The 27,997-nt window shown below is 45.7% G+C and overlaps 1 protein-coding gene across 1 annotated transcript in view; it reads right to left on the bottom strand.

Annotated features, from left to right (window-relative positions):
* Positions 1 to 22,818, bottom strand: part of EXOC4 (exocyst complex component 4) — a 1,633,445-nt gene extending 1,610,627 nt beyond the window's left edge. The window contains exon 1 of the mRNA XM_069229316.1: positions 22,545 to 22,818. Coding sequence (XP_069085417.1) covers positions 22,545 to 22,621 — 77 coding nt within the window. The 5' untranslated portion in view covers positions 22,622 to 22,818. The remainder of the gene's footprint in view (positions 1 to 22,544) is intronic.
* Between the last annotated feature and the right edge of the window lie 5,179 nt (positions 22,819 to 27,997).

The raw sequence follows: 27,997 nt of genomic DNA, 5'->3' as shown, positions 1-27,997 counted from the left end.
ACCTGGGGTGAGTTGTTCTCAGCTCAGGAGGTCCTACTTTGGGAAGTCCTAAAATCCAAGACTGGCGGATTCTTGTTGAGATTTAAATATCTTTAACTATCTTCCTGGTTTTCAAGTGCCATTGGGGAGACAAGAGATTCCTGGGAGGTTGAGTCATTATTGCAGGATGACAGCCTCAGTGAAAGGAGGTCGTGGTTTGATATTGGAAGGTTTTTGAGGCCAATGACAGGAGAATGGTGGCGCCACAGTTAGTTTGGGAAGAAGTTATACAGGAGAGTAACTTACGTTTTTTGTGGCAAACATCTCTGATGCAGCTTTATTCGGTGGTTAAGCCAGCCAACCTGAAGCTGAACCATTTTTTCACCATTAATCGGTTATAATGGATGCCTCTAAAGATCGCAAAGTTTGTGCAGGTGCCGACACCATAATGTCAAAGGTGTGGCCTCATGAAAACCAAAGAGGGACACCTTTTTTATTCCTGCCCTGGTATTGGGGGTTTCTGGGAGAATGTTGAAAGCGTAATCAAGGATATCCTGCGGGGTGACATCACGCTTAACCTTGGGTTGGTGGTGTTCGGGGTAGATGTGGACTTGAGGAGTTTCCTCAGTAAATGGCAGAGTGGTTTGTTATTTTATCTTGTACTCCTGGCCAGGAGAGAGATCTGTAAATATTGGACTGATCCATCTCCCTCGCCAGCACAACAGTCTGGCTTAGAGCAGTACGCTGGATTTGTCACTTGGATATTGGGCGTAAGAGCGGCAGGACTAACAGGATATGGGCCAGTTTCATTAGGTAAGTCTGTAACAGAATCAGTAGAACAAACAGTGCTATGATTACACAAGGCACTGCTACGAGTCCTTCAGACTCCGTTTTACGAGTTGGGGTGAATGCATTGTGCAGCAGGCTAAGGGTCGGCTAGTCTCGGATTAGCCCGAGTTTTGCAGACGTTACAGTGACATGAGGGCAAAAAAGCAACAAAAAAAAAGAGAAAATCTATTTTAAAGATCTTCATCCATTGTTCAATAGGTTCACAGACTTGGAATGCACTTTTCTTTCCATCAACAGGGACTTACTGTGACAAAAGTTGGAGAAAATGGGAATTCGACTTGCTTTATTATGAGCTGTTCAAGTATTATATGTCCACACGTGGGATTGGGGCAAAGACAGGATAGACATCCAGAATTTCCACCACTAAAGGGGTTAAATGGGATGCTTTTATAGAGACCATTTAAAGGTCTTAGGAGCAAAGATGATTTGAGCTTCACGATCTTGTGTTTGCACTATATGGACTCCCAACTATGATATGCAGTAGACTGGATATGAGAACATGCTCTTGTAAAACAGTCACTGGAAGATACATAGCGTTAGAAGGAAAAGAGTCATATCTTTGATGAGTCATAGGCTACCTGAAGGTAATCTACATCTACGTTGATGAATAGCACATACATGGGAAAGCTATATACAGACTGCCTGTCAAGCTGACAAAAAGGTATCAAGAAACACAAGATTTCAACTGGCACAGTATAGAATCCTGCATAGGGTCCAACTGACCACAGCTGCCCTACCCAAATTATGGGGGTCATTCTGACCCTGGCGGTCAGTGTTAAAGCGGCGGCCAACCCGCCAACAGGCAGGCGGTAAAAAAAATGGAATTCTGACCCTGGCGGGAACTGCCAACACAGCCCGCCACTTTAACACTCCGACCGCCACGGCGTGGCAAACAAACAGCGCGGCGGTCACCGCCAACAGACAGGCGGCAGACAATGTACCGCCCACCCTATCACGACCCACCAATCCGCCACCTTTTCCGGGGCGGGAGTCCCGCCGATAAAAACACGGCGGAAACAGACCACGAACGGGAAAACGCTCACCTTTATACACTCCACGAGCAATCTGGACAGCATGGAACCCGAATTAAACATCCTACCAGCGATTGTCTACCTGCTCCTCTACCAGGAGCACGAACGCCGCCGCAGGAGACAACGGTGAGTACTGCACCTACGACACAGGGGAGGGGGGAGGAGAAAAGGTAACGGGCACACACATACGCGACAACCCCCCCCCCCATCCCCACACACCAAAGCAGAGCAACAAGTCAGATTTACACCCCCCAAACCCCTTGGAATAATTCAAAGACAAAATAAAATGATCATTAAAATAGAAGTATATTAAAGCATATTTGAACTGAAGTGAAATATGAGATATTTAAAATAAATAAATCACAACATGAACAATGTATACATAGTCCAAAACTCCGGCACATATTGGGTACATGCCATTGTTCATGGGCCAATGTGCATTAACACATAGGCAAAGCCCACACACGAGACCCGATTCCATTGGAGAGAACACTGCTGGGGCATCAGATAATAAAACCACAGGCACCTCAGGGGGAAGGGAAGGGGGGGCACCTCAGCCACATGAGTCCACGACGCCAGATCCACGAGGGGCCTCCATGCCCACTGTACCATCCTGGGGAGTGCAAAGCCACAGTCTCTCAAGTCTCTACAGTGGGTGGGTTGCCCACTGTACCATCCTGGGGAGTGCAAAGACACAGTCTCTCAAGTCTCTACAGTGGGTGGGTTGCCCACTGTACCATCCTGGGGAGTGCAAAGCCACAGTCCATCTGGGGGATTACAGACTCCACTGGTTATGGAGGAGGCATGGTGCCCAGAGTGCTTCGTGAAGCCCTGCCCGACACAGATCCGGCCCTGCCAATGGGCCAGCGGTGCTTGAGATGAAGGGCCCAGCGGAGCGGTGCTTGAGAGGAAGGGCCCAGCGGAGCGGTGCAGAGACTTGAAGGGCCCAGCGGAGCGGTGCTTGAGAGGAAGGGCCCAGCGGAGCGGTGCTTGAGAGGAAGGGCCCAGCGGAGCGGTGCTTGAGATGAAGGGCCCAGCGGAGCGGTGCTTGACAGGAAGGGCCCAGCGGAGCGGTGCTTGACAGGAAGGGCCCAGCGGAGCGGTGCTTGAGAGGAAGGGCCCAGCGGAGCGTGCAGAGACTTGAAGGGCCCAGCGGAGCGGTGCTTGAGAGGAAGGGCCCAGCGGAGCGGTGCTTGAGAGGAAGGGCCCAGCGGAGCGGTGCTTGAGAGGAAGGGCCCAGCGGAGCGGTGCTTGAGAGGAAGGGCCCAGCGGAGCGGTGCTTGACAGGAAGGGCCCAGCGGAGCGGTGCAGAGACGGCGGGGCCCAGCGGAGCGGTGCTTGAGAGGAAGGGCCCAGCGGAGCGGTGCTTGAGAGGAAGGGCCCAGCGGAGCGGTGCTTGAGATGAAGGGCCCAGCGGAGCGGTGCTTAACTTGAAGGGCCCAGCGGAGCGGTGCAGAGACTGCGGGGCCCAGCGGAGCGGTGCTTGAGAGGAAGGGCCCAGCGGAGCGGTGCTTGAGAGGAAGGGCCCAGCGGAGCGGTGCTTGAGAGGAAGGGCCCTGCGGAGCGGTGCTTGACTTGAAGGGCCCAGCGGAGCGGTGCTTGAGAGGAAGGGCCCAGCGGAGCGGTGCAGAGACGGCGGGGCCCAGCGGAGCGGTGCTTGAGAGGAAGGGCCCAGCGGAGCGGTGCTTGACTTGAAGGGCCCAGCGGAACAGTGCTTGAGATGAAGGGCCCAGCGGAGCGGTGCTTGACAGGAAGGGCCCAGCGGAGCGGTGCTTGACAGGAAGGGCCCAGCGGAGCGGTGCTTGACAGGAAGGGCCCAGCGGAGCGGTGCTTGACAGGAAGGGCCCAGCGGAGCGGTGCTTGACAGGAAGGGCCCAGCGGAGCGGTGCTTGAGAGGAAAGGCCCAGCGGAGAGGTGCTTGAGAGGAAGGGCCCAGCGGAGCGGTGCTTGACTTGAAGGGCCCAGCGGAGCGGTGCTTGACTTGAAGGGCCCAGCGGAGCGGTGCTTGACTTGAAGGGCCCAGCGGAGCGGTGCTTGAGAGGAAGGGTCCAGCGGAGCGATGCAGAGACGGCGGGGCCCAGCGGAGCAGTGCTTGAGAGGAAGGGCCCAGCGGAGGGGTGCTTGAGAGGAAGGGCCCAGCGGAGTGGTGCTTGACTTGAAGGACCCAGCGGAACGGTGCTTGAGATGAAGGGCCCAGCGGAGCGCTGCTTGACAGGAAGGGCCCAGCGGAGCGGTGCTTGAGATGAAGGGCCCAGCGGAGCGGTGCTTGAGAGGAAGGGCCCAGCGGAGCAGTGCTTGACTTGAAGGGCCCAGCGGAGCGGTGCAGAGACGGCGTGGCCCAGCGGAGCGGTGCTTGACAGGAAGGGCCCAGCAGAGCGGTGCTTGAGATGAAGGGCCCAGCGGAGCGGTGCTTGAGATGAAGGGCCCAGCGGAGCGGTGCTTGAGAGGAAGGGCCCAGCGGAGCGGTGCTTGAGAGGAAGGGCCCAGCGGAGCGGTGCTTGACTTGAAGGGCCCAGCGGAGCGGTGCAGAGACGGCGGGGCCCAGCGGAGCGGTGCTTGAGAGGAAGGGCCCAGCGGAGCGGTGCTTGACTTGAAGGGCCCAGCGGAGCGGTGCAGAGACGGTGGGGCCCTGTTCAGCGGTGCTCCTCACGGCGGGGCCCTGTTCAGCGGTGCTTCTCACGGCGGGGCCCTGTTCAGCGGTGCTTGTCTTGTGTTCCTAGGGAACCAGATCTGGGCAATCATTCCCGCTCAGTCGCCATCCGACCTATCGCTTGCGGGGCCCTCCTGTGCAGGACTCCTGGGCCCCTGGGTGTCCTCCGTCACACCCCAAATGGGGCTGGTGGGGCCCTCCTGGGCAGCTCGCCTGCTGCCGGACTTGTCCGCCCTGCTGCCCTTGCCCCCCTTGGCGGAATCTCTGGGGCCCTTGCCTCCCTTTGTGGATGGGCCAGGTGACGGTGCAATGGTGGTGTCCTTGGGGGCAGCCGTCTCAGGCCCGTCGCGCCGGCCCTTCCCTTTTTTGGTTCTTTTCCCAGGGGGTGGGCTGGCTGTCCCCTTGCTGCTGGCCGATGTTCCTGCCCTAGGAGCTGGTGGACTCCAATAGCCCTGAACAATGGTCCTAGTAGGTGCAGGGCTTGTGGTGGCTGAGGTGCTGTTTGGACTCTTACGAGATGGAGGGGGTGGGTCAGGTGATGCAAAGAGGTTAATTTTGGAGAGGAACAACTTTTTAGGAGCAATGGGAAGGGTAGGTGCAGTGGGTATGGGAGTGGAGGGAGAGGATGTGGTTGTAGGAGAGTCAAGTGTGCTGTCTTTGGGTGCAGGTGCAGGTGCTTGTGCTGGAGGCTGTCGTGAGGTGGATGGCTGTTGGGTGGGTGACTGCCTGCGTTTGTGTGGTTTGGAAGAGGGGGTGACAGACACAGTGGGAGAGGACACACGGGACGTGTAAATGGCAGTGGGGGTGGTGACTGCACGTGTGCGGACTGTTCTTGTGGGTGTGGTGGTGATGGACGTACTGGCTGATGGTGGTGTGCATGCAGGTGTGAGTGGAGACGTCACAGGGAGGGAGGAGGGAGACGAGGAGGAGGGGGACACAGAGGAGGCAGTGGCTGTTGGCATGACTGCATGTGGATGTTGCTTGGGTGAATGCTTGTGTGATCTGTGGTGCTTATGTCTGGATGAGCTGCCCTTGGGTGTTGAGGTGTGTGCAGGCTGGTCTGTAGGTGTGTCTGGGATAGGCAGAGGAACAGGGGAGTGGGACTGGGTTGAGGAAGTTGGAGGGGGGAGGCTAGACACAGGGACAATTGCTGCCGTCAGTGCTGAGGCCAGAGCGTTGAACGATCGCTGATGGGCAGCCTGACCCGAATGAATGCCCTCCAGGTATGCATTGCTCCGATGCACCTCCCTTTCTACCTCCTGGATGGCATTCAAAAGGGTAGACTGCCCAACAATGAGCGTCTGGAGGAGGTCAATGATCTCCGCACTGACGGCAGCAGGGGTAACTGGGGCAGGACCTGAGGTGCCAGGGGCGAAGGAGATGCCCGGCTTCCTGGCTGAGCGGGCACGGGGCGAACGCTGAGGGGCTGCTGGGAGGGCGGGGCTGGTGCGCTGGGTGGCGGCTGTACCTGTTGTTGCGGTGGGCATGGGTGGTGCCGCCACCACAAGGGAGCTCCCTTCCGAGGACGTGTCGGTGTCACTGACATCTCCACTGGTCCCCGTTGTGGAGCCCCCCTCGCCCTCCGTCTCACTGGTGTACTCTGAGTCGGTTGCATGGCCCTCCGGGGCCATGTGAGATGCAGCTCCCTCGTGCGCCGATGCCACTTCTCCTCCGCCTGATGATGCTAATGCACACATGAACAGGAAAACCAAAAAAAGGGGGGGGAGAAGAAAGAAAGACATGTTGAGTGCATGCATTGGCGGCACCGTTGGCGGAGAGGACAGACACAGAAGCCCCCTGCACTACGCCGCGCACTCGGGGTACACTACTCAATTATTGTGACTTGGCCTACAAGTCAATGGACGACAAATGCACACATAGGTGAGGCCCAACCATGGATATCTGTACTTAGCACCCTACAGGGGGGGGGGGGCGGGGGCACAGGGCCATGCCTAACGGAGAGGCCTAGCCTACAGAAACCGCCCTGGCCTAGAGATAGCCACAGCCCTCCTCCCCCACCCAGACACCTCCACTGTGCGCTAATATAGCAGAATGTGCTGATACTCACCCCCTTGTGTCTGCTGTGATGTCCTCACGTGCCCATCCAAATCGGGGTAGGCCACCGCCAGGATCCGGGACATCAGGGGGGTCAATTGCCGTGTGGCACCCCTCCTAGGTTGGGAGGCCATCCCCAGCAGAGCCTCTGCGGTCTTTCGGCTCCCGCGGCGGATGTCCTCCCACCTCTTGCGGCAGTGGGTGCCCCGTCTGTTGTGGACCCCCAGGGCCCGGATGTCCTTGGCGATGGCACGCCAAATGTCGATCTTCTGATGGGCGCTGACCTATGTGACATGGACAGGATGGAACAAGAAATATCATCACTTTCCTGCATGGTCGATGTGAGTGGCCCCCCCTCCCCAACCTTGCCATGTGGCACATGCTCTCATCTGTCGTGCGTTGCACTCCCCATTCGTACCCCTCCCCACCATCTTACACCCACCCCACTCAACACAGGCATAGCCCATACTACGTGCTCCCTGTGTACTTACCTGTTGGTCTGGAGGACCGTAGAGTAGCGAGTAGGACCCCATCCACAAGTAGGACCCCATCCACAAGTTTCTCCAATTCCTCAGATGTGAAGGCAGGGGCCCTTTACCCAGTCGCAGCAGCCATTGTATCTCCCAGACCGAGGTCACAGCAGCACTTGCAGTATAGGTCCTCTCCTGTGGATGATCAGGTCTCGAGTGATTAAGCAGTTAGAAAATGGCGGTCACGCCCGCGGCGGTGCGTACCGCGGCGGTGCGTACCGCGACCGCCGGCGCACATCGTCATTGGCTCCTGAGACCCATAGGGTTCAATGTTAACCAATGCTGCTTTGCGCCGCGGTCTTCGACCGCCTACCGCCACGGTGTGCCACGCCAGCGCATTGACCTCACATCCCATTGTCACACTTCACAGGTCAGGCAGCCGCCATTGCAAGGGCCCACATGGCTTAATTTCTACTGCGTCACACAGGCCTAGGCCTTGCATTGCCACTCATATAAGCCATTCAATGCATAGCGAATCGTGTTCTGTGCAAGCTGTGGTTACGTACCTGTGGGTTGCTTGACTCTGTGCTCCATGTTGTCCTTCCTAGGCACCGTCCGCTGGGACTTGCGAGGAGATGGAGGAATCCTCCCGTGAACAGACCGCTGGTGGACCTGTCGACAATGGAAGAACGACATGTCATACTGACATACAGACTTGACCGGGCCACTATACAGGAACTGTGTGCCCAGCTGGAGCCAGACCTGATGTCCCCCATTCGCCAACCCACAGGGATGCCCCCTCTGGTGCAGGTTCTGTCGGTACTCCATTTTTTGGCAAGTGGATCATTCCAAACAACAGTGGCCATATCATCAGGGATGTCTCAGCCTATGTTTTCTAAGGTTTTGTCCAGAGTGTTGTCTGCCCTAATGAAATACATGCGGAGCTACATTGTTTTCCCTGAGGTGGGCGATTTGGCTACAGTGAAGGGTGATTTCTATGCCCTTGGACATATCCCCAACATCATTGGTGCCATTGATGGGACCCATGTGGCTTTGGTTCCCCCCAGTGGAAGTGAGCAGGTGTACAGGAACAGAAAAAGTTATCATTCGATGAATGTCCAGGTGGTCTGTTTGGCTGACCAGTACATCTCCCATATGAATGCCAAGTTCCCTGGGTCTGTGCATGACGCGTCCATCATGCGAAATAGCAGCATCCCTTATGTGATGGAACAGCTACAGAGACACCGTGTGTGGCTAATAGGTGACTCTGGTTACCCCAACCTCTCGTGGCTACTTACCCCAGTGAGGAATCCCAGGACAAGGGCAGAGGAACGCTACAATGAGGCCCATGGGCGAACTAGGAGGGTTATAGAAAGAACCTTCGGCCTCCTGAAGGCCAGGTTTAGGTGCCTGCATATGACAGGTGGATCCCTAATGTACTCACCAAAGAAGGTGTGCCATATCATCGTGGCCTGCTGTATGCTTCACAACCTGGCTTTGCGACGCCAGGTGCCTTTCCTGCAGGAGGATGGTCCAGATGGTGGTGTTGTAGCAGCTGTGGAGCCTGTGGAGAGTGAAGAGGAGGAAGACGATGGGGACAACACAGACAACAGGGACACAGTGATACAACAGTATTTTCAGTAGCACACAGGTACGAATCAACCACGCCATTTTACATTTACTTAAAGTCTTCTGCCTCTCTACTGTCTGAGTTCCCCCCCAGTTCCTGTTAACTGAGTTGTGACTTTCCCTTCCGTTTTCAGAGCTGTGGGCCCCACTGCGTGACCTCTGCTTTGTTTGCTCATGGACTACAGCTGTGTGACAGTGGTATGTTGTCATCACAATGTAACTGAACATTTTGGCACCGTTATGTCTAATACATTTGTTCAAAATACAAGCAGACTCCAGATTTTTTTTGTGCAAGAAGTGATTTAATTAAAGTGCTAAATTTAAGGAACATGATTGTAAAACGGGGATGGGTGATGGTGGAGTAATGTCCATGGCAGAGTCCAGTTCTCAGTCGCACAGGTGCATTGTCCATATGCCTGTGGAAGGATGGAGCAGGGGCAGTTCAAGGTTGGACAGGGTGGCAATGTGGGACAGTGGGATGACATCAGGGGGTATCGTTTGCTGGCGGGGGTCTTGCAATCCTACTCTGTCTTCTTGTGAGATCTCAGGTTCTGCTTGCGGGGTGGTTCTTCTTCTGCAGGAGGTGGGGTTCTGGTGGCGATTGGTTTGCGCCCGCGGTCACAAAACAATCCTACATTGCACTGCGAGTCGCAATTAGGAAGGGGTCGCAAACCCGTTTTGCGATTCAGTAACCAGGTTACCGAATCGCAAAACTGGGTTTGTGCATCGCAGTGTGCTTTTTGCACGTCGCAAACAGAGAAAGTCGCTGTTTGCGACATGCAAAAAAGCTACCTACATGTGGGTCTTGGTCCCTAATTAGGTCTGGTGTTAACAAAGACATTTTGTTTTTATTAAACTTCTATTTCTCTCTCTTTCGGCTGGCTTTACTGTGAGTGATCGCACTCTGCTCTTCCACAAGGAGCATATTGGCACACAAAAAACGTGTATACACATGTTTGAAAAGTTTAGGCTATGAGGCTAAGTATAATGCTCCCAGAATGCTCTCTGATTAGATGCAAATGAAGTGTCATTTAGTAAAATGTGTTGATGCATGCTAGTATTTCCCAAAAATATTTCTAATTGAAAATCAGTGTAACCATTTTCAACACGATTATGGGAAGCATGAAAATAAACAAAAACTGACAAAGCCAACTGATCTGACATTTTTCTAAGTCTTTCAGTTTCATCAATGCGTGTCTTGTTTTGACATGGCTTTTGTAACACTTTATTGTTGTGGGAGCTACCAGGCCCTCAACATTGTAACAAACAATGGCAAAAAAAAAAGTTTTTGAACTCTAAAAGCACACGTTGCCACCAGTGGCATAACAAAGGCTCCGCAGCCTCCCTCCAGGGGGCACCTTCAGCACAGCACCTGCCCTGAGTGACTCTGGAGAGGGGGCTCCTCCATGTTCTTTGCAAAGGGGCACCCTCCAGTTTCGTTACGTCACTGATTGCCACTGTAGTTCCTGACACTGAACAAAACTACTTTGTGTGGCAATATGCTCCTTGTGGAAGAGCAGAATGTGATCACTCACAGTAAAGCCAGCCGAAAGAGCGAGAAATAGAAGTTTAATAAAAACAAAATGTCTTTGTTAACACCAGACCTAATTAGGGACCAAGACCCACATGTAGGTAGCTTTTTGCATGTCGCAAACAGCGACTTTCGTTGTTTGCGACGTGCAAAAAGCACATTGCGATGCACAAACCCAGTTTTGCGATTCAGTAACCTGGTTACCGAATCACAAAATGGGTTTGCGACTCGCAATTAGTAAGGGGTGTTCCCTTCCTAATTGCAACTCGCAGTGCAATGTAGGATTGTTTTGTGACCGCGAACGCGGGCGCAAACCAATTGCAGTTTGCACCCATTTCAAATGGGTGCTAACACTTTCGCAAAAGGGAAGGGATCCCCATGGGACCCCTTCCCCATTGTGAATGTCACTGTAAACATTTTTGCGGACCACTGCCTGCTCTGAAAAAATGAAACGAAAACATTTCATTTTTCGTTTTTGTTATGCATCTCGTTTTCCTTTAAGGAAAACGGGCTGCATTACAAAAAAAAACAAAAAAAACTGCTTTATTGAAAAGCAGTCACAGACATGGTGGTCTGCTGTCTCCAGCAGGCCACCATTCGCGAGGGGGTCGCAAATTGCGACCCACCTCATGATTATTCATGATGTGGGCATTTGCGAAGCCCTTGCGAATCACAGATGGTGTCAAGGACACCATCCTACATTCGGATTTGCGACTCGCAATATGCAGGTCACAAATCTGAACCTACCTACATGTGGCCCCAAATTCTTAAAGAAAGTCACAAAAGTGCACCCATGGTATATGTCGTACCCCTATCAAATATTTGTGAACTGTATTTTAGCATGGGTAAATACGATGTGTAGATTTGCTCATGTGAAAATCTATTGAGCATTTGCAAGTTCATTTTCCCTCCAGCCACTTTCTTCCCAACCCTGGAAGAAGTTCTAATTCTGCCATTGTCAGGAGTAAATGTCCAACCTTTATGTCCAACTTTTCTTATTATGGGAAAATATTAGAGAGAAGCTGGTAAAAATCTTTAAAACATGCAGGTTAGTAGGTTTGCAGAGTCAAAGGCATTCCAGCCCTGGAACTATTGCTTACTGCTTCCTCCAGCCCCATTATGCAGATCTGCAGAAAGGTGGCAAAATAAGGAAATTGCTACAGTAGGGATTGAAACTCCAAGTATTCAAGCCCTACTATGGTAGTAGCCCTGGCATAATCAGAGAGGCTATTAATTGCTGCCATAATTTGTCGCCACACTACATCGCACCAAAGGGACAAGTAGAACTTTTTACAGGACAAGTAGATTTGAGAAGCAACCTGTCCCCTGGACAAGTAGATATTTTAATAAATTCCACACCCCTGCAAATATTCATTCCTTAATTGTGATGAGCTGTGATGCCTAGTTGGCAGGAATAATGATGAACGTAGACCATTTATAATCAAAGGAGACCCTGGGAATGGTGCCCACCAACAGAATGTTCCCCATCATCAAATGTAGATTTATAAAGAAGTTAGCAGGAATTAGTAACAGACTTGATACTTTCACCATTTCTCACAAGCTACAGAGGGTCCCCAATTTGATAAGTGCAGCGGCTTGTCTGTAAGAAGTGAAACAGCCCTACTACAGTACTCAAAGCTCTGGTACTGAATGCCAAAGCAGTCATTTAAAAGTACACATCACTCATCAAATGAGATTAATATAATTAATGAAACAACATTCTGAAGAGCTCTCATCCGAGGGATGCAGTTTCCCCCACACATGGCTCCCATCGTACTCTCAGGCACACACTACACTCACAGACTCTATCTAGAAGGTCAACAAGAGGCCACCAGACTTAGTATTGATGAGCGAGTTAAGCCTTGGAAACTCAAGCTATCATCAGAAAAGGAGACCCAATGCGATAAAGGCACTGGGTCACAGTCTCTGATCACTTATTGACTATGCTGAATAGAAATTTCAATGTGTAAACAATAGGTTTAATTAAATGTTTCATGCCAGCCGGTATGGGGCAAAAGTCATATATGGTTAATCAGGGATGTGGAATTCCTATCGCCCGATGCCTGGGACATATTGCTTGGGGACAAGGGCACCAGTTTTCATGTTTATTTTGTCCTTGGGACAAATAGGCCCAACCCCTGCAGCACAAACCCTTTGGCTGCCAATTTACAAAGGGAACTGTCTACAGTCGAGGTAATATGTGTGTCCATATGTTAATGCCGTTCAAACTTGTATTTATGGTTCATTAATTAAAAGCCTTCATTATTAGGGTGAGTGCCGTAAATAAACATCTTAAGGTCACACTGCACTACTGACAGTAGTTCCATTAACAAACCAAAAAAAAGTGTACAAACGTTTGACAAGTTTAACAAGATGAGGCTAAGTATAATGCAGAATGTTCTATGATTAGAAGCAAATGTTTGCAGACGCTTGTAAGCAAGAGTGATGATTCTTTGCTTTCAAACTAAAATGTTTTGAAAAAAAAGCAAGTAGGAAAAATGCCCTTCCCATCAATGAAATTTTAGGTGCTATTTCTTTGAAGCGTCCTCTATTAAAATGTGTTGATGCATGCTAGTATTTCAAAAAAATATTCCTAATGGAAAATCAGTGTAACCATTTTCAACAAGATTATGGGAAGCATGAAAATAAACAAGCACTGGCAAAGCCAACCAATCTGACATTTTTTGTGAGCCTTTTGCTTTCGTAAATGTGTGTCTTGTTTTGACATGGCTTTTGTAACACTTTATTGTTGTGGGATCTGCCTGGCCCTCAGCATTGTGACAAACACTGGCAAAAAGAAAAAAAAAGTTTTTGGTCTCAAAAAGCACACATTGCAACCAGTGGTGTAACAAAGGACCTGCAGCACAGCATCTACCCTGAGTGAGTTTGGAGGTTGGAGGACTTCCATGTTCTTTGTAGGTGAGTGGGGGGCTCCAGTTTCGTTACCCCACTGATTGCCACAATAGTTCCTGGCACTGAACAAAACTACTTTGTGTGCCAATATGCTCCTTGTGGAAGAGCAGAATGCAATCACTCACAGTAAAGCCAGCCGATAGAGAGAGAAATAGATCTTTAATAAAAACAAAATGTCTTTGTTAATGCCAGGCCTAATTAGGGACCCAATTCTTAAAGAAAGTCACAAAAGTGCACCCATGGTATGGTATACGTCTTTGAATTAATGGCTTCCATGGATTCACAAGAGTTACAGAAGTAGACCAGGAAATCATACTCCTAGAAAATATTTGTGAACTGTATTTTAGCATGAAAAAATATGCATGTGTAGATTTGCTCATGTGAAAATCTATTGAGCGTTCACAAATTCACTTTCCCTCCATCCACTTTTTTCCCCACCCTGGAAGAACTTCACTTCTGCCATTGTCAGGATTAAATTTCCAGCCTTTCTCACTATGGGAAAAGATCAGAGAAGAGTTGGTGAAAAACCTTAAAACATTCAAGTTAGTAGGTTTGCGAACTCAAAGGCAACCCTGCCCTGGACCTATTGCTTACTGCTCCCTCCAGCCCAGTACGTAGATCTGTGGAAAGGTGGCAAAATAAGGAAATTGCTATTGTAGGGATTGAAACTGCAAGCAGACAATTCAAGGCCTACTATAGTAGTAGCCCTGGCATAATCAGAGAGGCTATTATCAGAGCTCTAACATAATGAGATTGCTGCCATAATTTGTCGCCGCACTGCATGGCACCAAAAGGACAAGCAGATGTTTTTACAGGACAAGTAGATTTAAGAAGCAACCTGTCCCCTGGACAAGTAGATATTTTTATTAAATTCCACACCCCTGTTAATAACAGCAGCCTTTACACTCCATAAAAATTGAATGTGGCAAAGCTATCAGATGGGTCAGGGTCTAATCACGCAAGTGATCGGCTGACAACCGTTATGTTATGTCTCTGTTTGCCCTTCAGCAGAGTTCATGTTTGTTACTAGTGATATTTATCTAAAGGCTTAATGAACACCTCTACTCATAATTATTTTGCAGTAATATTAAAGTTGATACGTACTTGATTTTACAGCCCTTGCTCAATAATGTCCAAATTGTACACAGAGTGGGAGCCAGATACGACTGAATCCAAGCAAACACTTGGTGAGAATATATACGGTGAATCTGACACACAGGAGCTTAGCTTTGTTTGGTGTAACTTATGACCTTTCAGGTCATTGCAAAGTTACCTCAGTTAGCAACCAGGTCTGTGGTGGCCATATTCTTGGCAGGCAGACTTACTTGTAGTTATTTTACACAACAGGGGTGTCTTAGAGACTCTCGTATTTCAACGAGACTGCTGTATTTGGGGCAGCAGCACCTCTGCTTGTAGGCTACTGAGTCACTGCCACACTAGTTGGCAGCTGTCAGCCCAACCCTTCTGGCTCTCAAGTAGCACCTCACCCAAACAGTAAAGGCGATTTGTAGCTGCCTAGCACATGGAACTTATCATGGTGAACAAGCCTTATCCTTTTCTCTCCAAATATGTCTCTTACACACACACAGGCAAGAATGGAGATGCACGATAGTTTTCAACACGTTTATTGAAAAGACTTCCAGGGATGTGGAATTCCTATCACCTCTTGCCCAGGACATAACGTTTGGGGTCAGGGGCTACAAGTTTTCATGTTTATTTTGTCATGGGGAAAAGTAGGCCTAACTCCCTGCAGCACAAACACTTTGGCTGTCAGTTTACAGAGAAGAGATCTGTCTGCAGATGAGGTAATATATGTGTCCATATGTTAATGCTGTTTGAACTTGTATTTATGGTTCATTAATGGAAAAGCCTTGATTATTAGGGTGAGCGCTGTAAATAAACATTATAAGGTCACACTGCACTACTGACAGTGGTTCCAATACTTTTTTTTTTTAAGTGTACACACGTTTGAAAAGTTTAACATTATGAGGCTAAGTATAATGCTCCCAGAATGCTCTCTGATTAGATGCAAATGTTTGAAGAAGCTTGTAAACAAGAGTGATCATTCTTTGCTTTCAGAATAAAATGTTCAGAAAAAAATGCAAGTAGGAAAAAAAACGTTTCGCTACGATGAAATTTTAGGTGCTATTTCTTTGAAGCATCAGTTAGTAAAATGTGTTGGTGCATGCTAGTATTTCAAAAAAAATATTCCTAATGGAAAATCAGTGTAACCGTTTTCAACAAGATTAAGGGAAGCATGAAAATAAACAAGCACTGGCAAAGCCAACCGATCCAACATTTTTTGTAAGACTTTTGGTTGTGTCAATGCGTGTCTTGTTTTGACATGGCTTTTATAAAACTTTGTTGTGGCAGCTGCCAGGCCCTCACCATTGTAACAAACACCGGCAAAAAGAAAAACAGATTTTTGGTCTCAAAAAGCACACATGGCCACCAGTGATGTAACAAAGGTCCCACAGCCCTCACCCAGGGGGCACCCTCAGCACAGCACCTGCCGTGAGTGAATCTGGAGGAGGAGCCTTCCATGTTTTCTGCAGGGGGGCCTCCAGTTTTGATATGCTACTGAGTGCCACAGTAGTTCCTGTCACTGAACAAAACTACTTTCTGTGCCAATATTCTCCTTGTGAAAGAGCAGAATGTGATCACTTACAGTAAAGCCAGCCAATAGTTAGAGAGAGAAATAGAAGTTTAATAAAAACAAAATAACTTCATTAACACCAAATCTAATTAGGGACCCAATTTTTTTAAGAAAGTCACAAAAGTGCACCCATGGTATATGTCTTTGAATTAGTGGCTTTCATGAATTCACAAGAACTTACAGATGCAGACCAGGAAATCGTACTCCTAGAAAATGTTTGTGAACTGTATTTTCGCATGAGCAAATATGAATTTGTAGATTTGCTCTGGTGAAAATCTATTGAGCATTTACAAGTTCACTTTTCCTCCAACCACTTTTTTTCCAGCCCTGGAAGAACTTCTACTTCTGCCATTGTCAGGAGTAAATTTCCAACCTTTGTCATTATGGGAAAGGATTAGAGAAGAGCTGGTGAAAATCTTTAAAACATGCAAGTTAGTAGATGTGCAAACTCAAAGGCATTTCAGCCCTGGAACAATTGCTTACTGCTTCCTCAAGCCCTAGTATGTAGATCTGCGGAAAGGTGGCAAAATAAGTAAATTGTCATAGTAGGGTTTGAACTTGCAAGTATTCAAGCACTACGATAATAGCAGCCATGGCATAATCAGAGAGGCTATTATCAGAGCTCTTAAATAATGAGATTGTGGCCATAAGCTGTCACTGCACTAAATGGCACCAAAGGAACAAGTAGATTTAAGAAGCAACCTGACCCATAGACAAGAAGACATTTTATTAAATTCCACACCCCTGACTTAAATCTACGATAAAATGCATGCGCTGCAACGATTAGGATAATGAGGAATAACAAAATCAGGATTGTGAATATCAGAGATGTAAAGATGAACAACCCCAACATATTGCAATAAACATGAATATATAATTCCTACATAAAGCCTATTCTCTAACCTATAATGAGAGCATAGTAGAGTAAGACAAATCTGTCTGTGCAGTGTCCAAGAGAAGCACATCCCACCCCTGTTACCTTAGTACAAGGTCGGGCCTCCAGAGCAGCCTCTGTAGAGACACAAAAGATGAGGTCGGCTACAAACTGACGTGCATTGTAGATGGAAAATCCTGGCTGGAACCCCCTCTATTGCCCTTTGTCCTACAAGGTGTTTATTCAAGGGACATGTTTTGATCTTGTAAAATAAGCCTGACGCAGGTATGAACCTAAGTGTTAGACTGTTAGTGCAGTCTTGTGGCAGCAAAGATTGGGCACTGGTATTGGGTAGGGCTAAGAGCCAGCATCATTTCTTATAAACAAAAACGGGCATTGGCAAAGCCAATAGGTCTCACCTTTACAAGAGCTTCTATTTTTGTTTTCTCTGTTCTAGAGTAGTGGTGCAGATAGTAATTGTAGTTTGTTAATAATTTATATTTTTAATGTTTGGCTGATTAAGTGATGTATGTTTTATGTAGTGATTTTGTAAAAATATGTTTTTAAATGGTTATTGTATTCTGATTAACTTTAGTATGTAAAAAGTATGTAAAAAGGAGTATGCTCTATAGTGCATGCCAGTTCTTTTAGGTTTGTTAATGTTTTTTTAGTCATGTGGTAAAGTAGCACAGATGCTGTGCAGCATGGCTGAAAGTAAAAAGTGCTATGATGCAGTCAACACTGGCTGAGTTGTAGCATATTTCTTTTAACTTTGAACCATGCTGCACAGAAGATGTGCTTCTGTGCAACTTGTCGAAAAAATAATTGATAAAGCCAAATAACTCCACTGTTCGGCTTTGTCAATGTTTCTAAGCACCATGACACAACCAGCATTGACTATGGCATAGCACTTTTTTTTTATGTCCAACACGACTAAACAAATATTGACAATGCCAATAGATCGCATATAGACACAATCTGTTGGTTTTGTCAATGCGTGTTCAGCAAAGCAATGAACACTGTAGATTTAGGCTAAAGAGCTGTGACTTCAATAGAACAGCAGTTGTTGGCTTTGGGGAAAAACAAATGAAGAAACCGTAAAAAAACAAATTACAAAACGGATATGAACTACAGTGCTAGGTGGAAAGTCTAAAAACTTTTATTGGTTTGCTAGAACAAAATCAGGGCCACTGGTAGTCCTGCATAATTTTCCACTCAAGCATGGATGACAGGGAGCTGCTACTGACCACTGGACACACCATAGCTGAATCATACCTTCCCCTTGTTCCTTCCCTGTCGATCGCTCTTAGATTGTCACAATATCCTTGTCCTCCTTTCCTCACGCTCTGCACCTTTGCTTCATGTGGGTTAGATTTTGCCTACAGATGCATACTGTTTAATTTGGATAGAAACATCTGCTGCCTTGTTTACGTGTTGTAGTGAACCGGGGGGGGGGTATATTGCTGGGGGGGGACTGATCTCTTGATTACTGAAGTACGTGCTCTAGAAGTGGTGATTCTTATCACATCTTTTTCTTTCGCTGTCCGTTTAGAGCAAAACGTCTGCTGCGATAGTGCACTTGCAAACCATTATGCAGCAATTTGATGTATGAACTTACGCTTTTCTGTTTCTATACAATTTTCAGATCAGTGAGAATCTGAACTTCCCTGTCTCATCTGGAAGGTGACATAGTTGTCTGTATCGAGTCAAGTACTTGGAGATGCTTCAGATTTTACTAAGCAGAAATACATTCCACTTGTGTGCCATCTGCCTTATCAAGCTTAAATTCATCAGGTAGTGTATGTGTGTTAATAAAAGTGGGAAAAATAGTCTATAAAATCTGAATATTTCAAAAACTTTACATGCTAACTCAAAAAAAAAGGGACCGAATGAACAAAGTTTTGCCAATACCAAACAAAATGAACAGCAAGAGGTTGCGTATGGCCGAAAATATACACATAAACAACACATGAATTAAAGATTTACCAATATAAAAAAGGACACAAATAAAACCTACCAGAAACACAAGCAGAAACACAAAAAAAAAAGAAGCGTGCACAAACACACGTAAATGAACATTGGTGAAAGGCTACAAGTAATACGGGCGTGCTCCGTGGGTGGCAACAACGCATGAAAAGAAGGGACATATAAAGTGTAAGAACCACATACAAGCAAGTGTTTACAAAGGATACTTAAAGTGTCCATTTAAAAACGATGGGTGGACTGCAATTCCAGAGTGAATACAGCATGTCTCAAAGAGACAGAGCATGTGCTGCCTAGGCGAGAACAAAAATTAGCCCCACATAGTATTCCTTCTACTAAGTCATCTATTTGCCATTATCTATGTATTTCACACCCATCCTCTTTCCTCTGGGCCATTACACTGAGGCCCCAGGTTTACAAACTAACAGGGCTCTGCATCTGAATGTGACCTGCCACCTCTCAAATCACCTGAAAGGACAGTGCATGTGAAATGAAAACAGTTTCCAAACACGCCGAATAAAGGAGTTCACGCTTATAAGCCATTGTTGTTACTTACATGTACCTCCTGAGGCATTTGCTCCCCTGGGAATACTGCCACTGAGATAATTTTCAGTTCAACAGTGAGGTGTTTTACAACAGAGATGGGCAGTGCCCCGATAACACTCCAATAGAAAATTTAAAATCAAAATACTAATCAATAACATGAAAATTAATTGCTAGGCTTAAAATCTGTTGTTGCTTGAGCATTTAAAAACATGCTCTGAATTCTGTGTAACCCGTGCCGCATGATTTGCAAAACTTGGTAGGCTAGCACAATTTTGTTTTTAAATGTTTCTTCTATAACCTCTTTGTGTCTTGTGAAATGAGACAACCTACTTTAAAAAAACAGAACCAGTGTTACTATCTTACCCACCCACTAAACTGCTTTGGAATGCGCAGAAGTGTATTTAGAAAATGACTATTCGCTTGAGTTGAAACATTAACATTACATGAATGATGTGAAACAACTGGGTGTTATACTTATGCATGTAAAATTGGTTTTACAGAACAAGGAAACCATTTGGGAAAGGAAGCGTATGTATCTGATCCTCGTCTGATCCTCGCCATCCAACAAGACAATACATCATCTACTGTTGCAACATCTCAACTAAACTATTACATTGCTAACAATTGTATCAATTGAATTAATTATAAAAGGTGAACTAGCGAAAGTGAAAGCAGATAGCAGATGATAGATCCTCTTCAGAGAGCAGAAGCAGATAACTGACCGATAGAGAATGACTGAGAGATGACCACTGTGACCTGACCACTAATTCTTGCCACTGCTGCTGTTGGAGCTAAGAGTATAGGTAATTAGTTAGCATTATCTGAACAATATACAGAGTGTGGGGTGATGTTTTAGAAAGACCATACTGAGCTAATTAGTAGGATCAAGCTTAGAAAACCTTGTTAGATACAACTGTTAGATACAACAGTTATTCATTCCGCTGCAAAGATTGTATAAGGTCTTAGAGAGAGTTGATAAATTGTTTCAGAATAGTATGATAGCTGTAAACACATGAGACAGATAACCATGAGAAATCCTGGATAATGTAACAGGCTATGTTCCATTCTGACTTTCCCAGACTAAGAGACAGTATCATTCAGACGTACTCCAGTTGAAGAATGAAGAGAAATAGAGTACGGTCTATAAACCAGGGGACCAACCTATTTAAATAAAGCTAGCCATTTGATGATGGTATACCATATTTAATACACCTAGAGCCCATATATATAATAGATCATTTCCTTTTTATTTAATTTACACTCAAATCAATATATAACAGTATAATGTTTTTGCAAATCCAAATGGCAATCATTAATATACAAAATGTTATATATAATACAAAAGAATATCACTCTAATCCAACATGTACTCTAATATCCCCCAACCTAATCCTAATTCATAAAAACACTCACCTCTCATTCATACTCAAATGACAATACACACTTTGATCACGCAACTATCCACTCATATCTCAACAATCCCTAACTACTCCAACACGATATAAAATCATTATAACATAACATCGGTAAGATCAAATGTGCATAGAATCATATACTATGTTCATTCATAGTCCTTTTTGTCCTCTATTTGATTTGTTAACCTTATTATATAGGTCACATATTGTGACCATGATCTTATGTTTGTAGAAAACTGTAGCGCTGACGCGCGTTTCAGTGTCTCTCCTTCTAGGGAACCACCTTCTTCAGGGAGTATGCAAACTTCAAAGCTCGGGGGATTTTTTGTGGGTTCTCCAATTTGCTATATGAGAGGGTATAAAACCTCTCTCTTCTATACCAGTGTTCCAATAGTTTGTCTACAGGTCATACAATGACCTACTAGGGGACCTTATACTGCCCTGGAATTTAATTCTTAAACTCCTTATCAGGATAGAGACAGTCCCATGGCTATTACTCTCTCAATGAATATCTTACAGGGAGTTACACCCACTCCAAAAAGGGGGTCTCTTCTGATGTCATCTAAAACAGGTCCAACCAATGTCATTACAGAGTTCCTCTGACTGGTCATAGGATTACTTTAAAAGGCTCCAAGGGTAAGTGTCATCCAATATTGTATCTGATCCGTCCAATGGGTAAAACAAGTGTAACCCCATATATAAGCCCCTGGTCACCTCTTTTTCACAACCGCCCCTAAAGGCTTTGCTCTCACCGAAAGCTCAAGGTGAAGAGATGATCCTTCAGGTGGGTTAGCGCTCCAACAGTTGGTTTGCATCCTCTATAATGTTGGCAGGGATCTACGCAGTATTATACAGTGTGTGTCCAAAGCCTGGCAAACAGTCAAACGTGTCTGGCCATGGTAAGCCTGTTGCTAGTAGTGGTGAACATGTAAACGCCAGGACGCTATAGAGTAGGGACAGATTCAGGACATCAGCACACTTTTCATGTGTGTTTCTATAACTTGAGGTTTTGATCAATAAAAACTACATTGATTCTTTAAATAAATAATATGAAACTATTAACTTTCCTTATTGACCCTAAAATAACTCAATCGTCAATTAAGTGATTGTTATTGTAGTTTAAGAAATTCTTAAGCCACTTTCAGATAAAGATCTATATTGAGGGTCCAGGTAAAGTAAGCAAAGGGGACGCTGACTCCAGGAGCCCCACACTGGGCATGTGCAGCACCACACGTGCAGTAAACAGTCTCTCAGCTCCTATGCACATTGTCACGTCCATCATCTCACACGCACAATGTCGTACGCCAGAAACGTGCGATGATAGTGTGTAGTGTTAAACGTGTTAAAAGCGCAACCCAAGAAATACAATTTCACTGATCTGTCACGCACACCCACTGTGCGAAGTGCTCCATCATACCTGATAGACATTCGGTCCCACAACTGACGTACACTATACTTGTGCCGTTCTGTGTATCTCGCTTCCCACTTTTAAGAAGCACTTGTCGATTCCACACCAATACGTTACCTCACATGTGATCAATGAAGAATCTCACACTTGAACCACACTGTGCCACTCACTTTTTCCACGGTACACATACATTTGACAAGCACCGTGTTACTCAAATTATATTCGTAGTTTAAAAGTGAGCAAGGATACCTGTCTATTACGAATTAATTAAGTCTTATAGTACCACATCTGGTGAAGTAATCTTCCCAGGATCAAGTTTACGTCGTATTCTCCTGTCCAAAGCACATAATACAAATTTACACTTTTGCTGTGCCTTTCTCTTTCAATACTTTCCTATAGTCATGCATGGCGTTGTCGGGGATGCCCACCAAGGAGGAGGCACTTCCTGTATTCCTCTTTCCTCATGGGTTTGCAGCTTACATATTCTTCCATTCCCATGTTTTTCAACTACATCACTGTCTAGTGAAACCCTCTTGCAACCCCCAATCACCTCACCTGATTACAGAGATCAGAAGTCCCGAAGGATCTTTGCTTTTTCCCATTGAACCTTTGTATCTCACAGCCTCTGCCATCGGGACAGTCCACAATTGGTATGAAGTCAGTTAAAGGTCTTTTAAATGAGAGTGTGCTTAAATTGGCGAGCAGCCCGCTACTTTTACGCACTGACCATAAATTCAACCTAATTTCTGTTTGTGTATTATTATTCTCTTAACCGATGACATTTGCCAGTAAGTCTAGTACTTCCGGGTCGCACAGTAGCAAAGCCAATGCCATTGAAGAATACATGTTAGGAATTTTCGAGTGTGGGCGGGACTCGTATTGTGTAAGGTTACCAAGCAATGGAGCATTGCAGCCAATCCTATAGCGCTACAAGTAGCTCCAAACTGTTCATTGGCTGAGGAAGTCGCACGTGCTTCCGGAATGTAAACACTGAGCAGTTCTCCGCCAGTTGGAGGGTGTCGTGCCCGGAAGTTTGAAGCCGTTTAACTTTAAATAGCGGATCACCTAAAGTGATTTAGACGTTAGCTCAGTAGTAAAATTGCGCGGGCTCGTGTTAGCTGGTTGGGGATATCTGCTGTAACTTATAATTCTGTCCGGTAGTTACGAGGAAGGGTTTAGTAGAGGAGGGTCTAAGACAGTTGCTCCTGCGGCGTTCTTTCTGCTGGCAGGCGGGTCTTCTCACAAGTGACAACCGCTCGAAGTCTGGCGGAGGGTGGAGGGGAAAAGCTGCGTGTTGTTTATGGTGCCGGGGCTCAGACCTGGTCTTTGACTAACGTATGGGTTAGCGCTGGTGCTGGCACGTTATGGGGTGACACAGTGTTTTAAGTGGGTTGGAGGGGAGGTCCCTAAAAGGTGCGTGGCCTATGTAATTAAGGCTGTGGCTTAACCATGTAAGCCATTGCTTTTCTGACGTTTTAGAAAAATGCCCCATTTTTCAGAATGGCAAACTTTAGCGATTCACCGACTTATAACTGATATGAGGCAGGGCGAATTTTTGAACGTGACTGAAGAGTCGTGTTGTATCGTACAGCCGTTCCCCACAGCACATTTTCCACTGCAATGGCTGCTAAATTTGCACATAGAATTACTGATCAAACTATCTAGCACACACACGATAATGTATGGAAATCGGGATGTTGTGAATATTTATTATATGTGTGTCACCAAGTAAAGTGTTTTAATTTGTTTTGATCCTATTAAAATCTTTTTTCCAGCACATTTCAGATTTACAAAAGATGTGCTTAATTTTTTGTTTTTCTGACTGTTGTATGCATACAGTTAGGTTATACGTTTTTACATTTTGTTGTGCAGTGCAAAAAAAAAAAAACCTGCAGCCTTCCTTTTCACACGCCAGCAAGATTGTCAAATAATACATTTCAAGAACTCCTCACTTTTCAGTCATAGAAAGAAAAGTGAGCACCAGATACTATGTAAAAAGAATAAGTGGCAATTTGACAGACAACATAGCTTGACGTGTGATCTAATGTTTGAAGCACAGTGAAAAATCAACTTGCCATCCACAGTTTCAGAAACACTGATGTAAATTTCATTTCTGTGATTCCCTTCATGTTCCACCCAACTAATATTTTGGTTCCTCTCCATACATGCCGACATTTTATAAGAGAAAAGTGAGAGATTTTTAGGAAAAAAATCGGGAGAATGTATTTTCCCCATTGACTTCTATTGGGGCCTGAATTGGGTTACTGTTATGTATTTTCAAGTCTACTGCAGGATCTGAAATTGGTAGACTGTGAACTAAACATTTGGGCCATGGAAGAGGTAGTGGTCTTCAGAGTGTCTCTTTCACTCCTGCTACATTGACTTTGTTAGGCATGTATGCCATTTTTCCTCTCTACATCGTGTTAGCGTGTTAGTCTGCATATATTTGACACCTCATCTCTTTGCTCTTCAACACACTTCATTTTCTCCTGAATACATTTCCGCTCAACGTCATTTCACAACCCCCAGAAACACACAACGTACGCACTCTTAAGGACTGTATTTTCTTTTACTTTCGCATTGCCAATATTTTAGCAGCTGTGTACCTCCTTTACACACATTTGCACAGCACAAGTATACACTCGTGGGTAATAGTGCGCTTTACAAGTAAATAAAACATAACACAGAATCACAGTTGCAACTGGTGGACGTGACCGTTGCTGTTTGTGCTTTCCCGAGAAGCCAAGGTCTGGATGACAATGTATTCTGATCACCCTTTTTATGCACTTAGGGACTGAGAGACTCTCACACTGCCCTGTGGCCCATTATAAACACCTAAAGGCGACTCAGCCCCCCACCCCTCCCAAAGAAATATTGTAACAGCCTGGAAAACACCACAGAAAAAGCAAACTCTTAGGGAATGCAAGATGAAGTAAAACATGTGAAATATGTTCAGGAACTAAATCGCTGATATTGATTAACCTTTTTTACAGTCATGTGTTATTTATCAGTAAATTTGAAGACATGCATACAAGGCCTCATATGAACCCGTTTCACTGTTGATTTTATAAATTACTACTCGGTCTCGGCTCTGAAGGATGCGTCCCACTTAAAGACCAGGGGCAGCAGTTCCTTAAGGCATATGTAGCTATTGCATATGGTTTACTTCAGCATGTACATTACCCGCAAGTTGATTTGCATAAGAAGTAAAACATTACCTCTCAATTTCTGTAAGTGTTACTTATTGAGTGACAATAGGTAAACAAGAACCAAGTTAAACAAGTTTCATAAAATTTAAAGGGAAGCTGGTAAGCAGTAAAATAATGCTCGGTACAACCTCTAAGATGGAGTAGATCAGCTAGCATACTATAAGATTAAAGTGTAGGGTTATGTTAAGAAGCAGAGAGTATGGAGTGCGCAATAAGGAGAAGAAGGGCTTACAATCAAGAGGGTAGGATTAAGAGCAAGCCCCAGCAATATGTGAAAGCAGGCATGCTTTGCCCAAAGGTCTAAAAGGGCTGCAGCCCATTCCTACACCCTGCATCTCCGTCATATTTCTCTTTGCATCGGACTGATGCAGCTTCCAGGACACAGACTGTCCTATAGCTGTTGTGTGCTAGGGTGCGCTGACAGTGGAGCCTCATTGACAGCCACTTACAGAGTTTTTCGCAGTACAACCACAGGTTAAAGTTAATAAAAAATGTATGGGGACTTCGAGTGCAGTGGGGTATGGTCAGGGAATATGGGGGTGCAGACGGCAGAGAAGCAGCTAAAAATAATAAAATATTCTGCAATTATTATGTTGGCTTGTCACCTTCTTGCAGTTACATATAAAACAATACATTTTAAAATAAAAAGTTGGAGTAACATTCTGTTATGTTTTGAAAGCTTAAGTGGTTAATGCGATCGCTGCAGATGTCTGTACCTGTAACAAAACAGAAACAAAAGTGAATCATGGTTGGTGCATTGGGGAATAGCCATGTATATTTATAGTGCTACGAGGTCGAAGCCTGCAACTGAAAGCACGGGAACTATGCCTTTATTTTAAAACTGATTACACACAGTATAAGATAGGCACCCACAAAATGTAGAGAGCGATTTAACATATGCATTGAAAATTTATATTTTAGTAATATTCGGTCAGATAATACCTAGTGAAAACCTTTTTTTGTGTTTCCCTTGGAAGGACATACTCCAGAACTCTGCTGGTAACTCCCTTACATTACCTCTGAGAAAGAATATATTTTTGTTTCCATGCAGCCTCAAAGTACTGCATCAATTAAAGCCATATACTGATTCCCAAGCAGCCTTTATGTTTACTAATTAATGAGTTACACACTAGGTAGCAGGCATCCTTCAGGTAGCAGACATCCTTGCAACAATGCTTGTTTCTTCTTTCTTTGTCTTTCTCTCTCTTGGCTTCACAAAACAGGTAGTGGTGCGTGAGCCAACAAATTAACAGGGAGAGCTGAACCAAGGCTCTGGTTGGCTTTATGAGACCATGCATGTGTGAGTCTTAAAAGTATTTGACATATAAATCAAATAACTGACATCATGTAAAAATCAAAAAGTGTATTTCTTCAACGTGGTAGAGATTCACCTTTGTACATCAGATTATATCTGTGTATTGAGAGGCATTTATTAAAAGAGTTAGTTTTTAAACGTGAACTTGGAAGCATTCATGCCCCTTGTGCTCACTCCATGATTATAATGCCACTAGTGAACTAAGAGGCAAGTCAGTTGTCATGTGTACCCAGTCACGGCTCACCAGGGTTACAGAGGGCGGGGCTGGGAAGAAATTTTAATAAAATAACAAATAAAAGACCTCTACTCCCCTTCTCGCCGCTCCTCCATCTTGCAGTGCAGGCACAGGTTCACAGCCTGCCCTGCGGCCAAGCCTGACACTGCTCAGAGCAGCGTTAGGATTGGCTGGAAGCGCCCAGCCAGGGCATTTCCAGGAAGACTGGGAACCTGTCCCTCCTCTCTCCAGTCCGGCAACAAAGTGCCGGACTGCAAAGAGCCTACTGCGTATGTGTGTTTGGCCGGCCAGAGATGGCCGGGCAAACATAGGCGCACTGAATGGAGTGCTCTGTGCACTCCCCTCTGTGGCTGTCATCCCCAGTGCCCTGCCACTTTTACTACAAAATGATAATAAACTGTTCTTCAATTAGAATTTACAGCTCAAGCTTATATCTCTAACTCATTTACTCTTCAAATTCACACAGAGGCATAACAGTGAAATTTATTAAGAGTACAACCTGGGTCCTGACAGATTACATCAAAATGCTTCCCATATAGGCCGCACAATAAACACGCATTGTTCCATATGTAGCTCTCCATGGGGTAGCATGCTGCCCCTCTGCAAATGTGCCTGCGTGCCTTTTTAGGAGTCCGAAGCACTGGATACAACCACAATACAGTACAGTATACTCAAAGCTTACAACACTGCAAAGCCATAAAAAAAGAACAAAGCTCTACTGATTTTTTTCTTGAATCTTTTTATTGTTTATTAGCATCATAGCAGGTAGATACAGTATTGATGTTTGACACAGCAATTAGGTTCAATTAGTGTACGTTCTGTAAACCTTTGGGCTTTAGCAGGAAGGATATACTCATATATATCAAGCGTGGCAGGTTAACATATTAAGTGCCCGATCCTGTGCAATACACTTTGCAATCATTAATATCCATCAAAGCTTTAATACCAGCGATATGCGTGTTAATTGGATGTGCTCAGGGTTTTGAACACCGATCATCAATTGCCCTGTTACTATGTTGCTTCTGTGGGCAACAAGAAACACAATTGTATACTTTCATGTAAATGCTGATTCTAGGATAATAGTTAGTAAAACAAGAACATATAGTACCAAAGGAGTGCATTGGAGTTAGATATTCAATATAATTATTACGATGCCTCTGTGTGTGTGTGGAAGTCCCCTAATAGTGTACAAATGTATCTATGCATAGAGCAATTAGTTTGCATCCAAGGGCCCTGTGTCTTCGTTGCC

Source organism: Pleurodeles waltl, chromosome 4_1 (genome assembly GCF_031143425.1).
Source record: "Pleurodeles waltl isolate 20211129_DDA chromosome 4_1, aPleWal1.hap1.20221129, whole genome shotgun sequence".
NCBI lineage: Eukaryota > Metazoa > Chordata > Amphibia > Caudata > Salamandridae > Pleurodeles > Pleurodeles waltl.
Note: the sequence above shows the minus strand (reverse complement) of the source record. Positions and strands in the feature narration are given on the sequence as shown.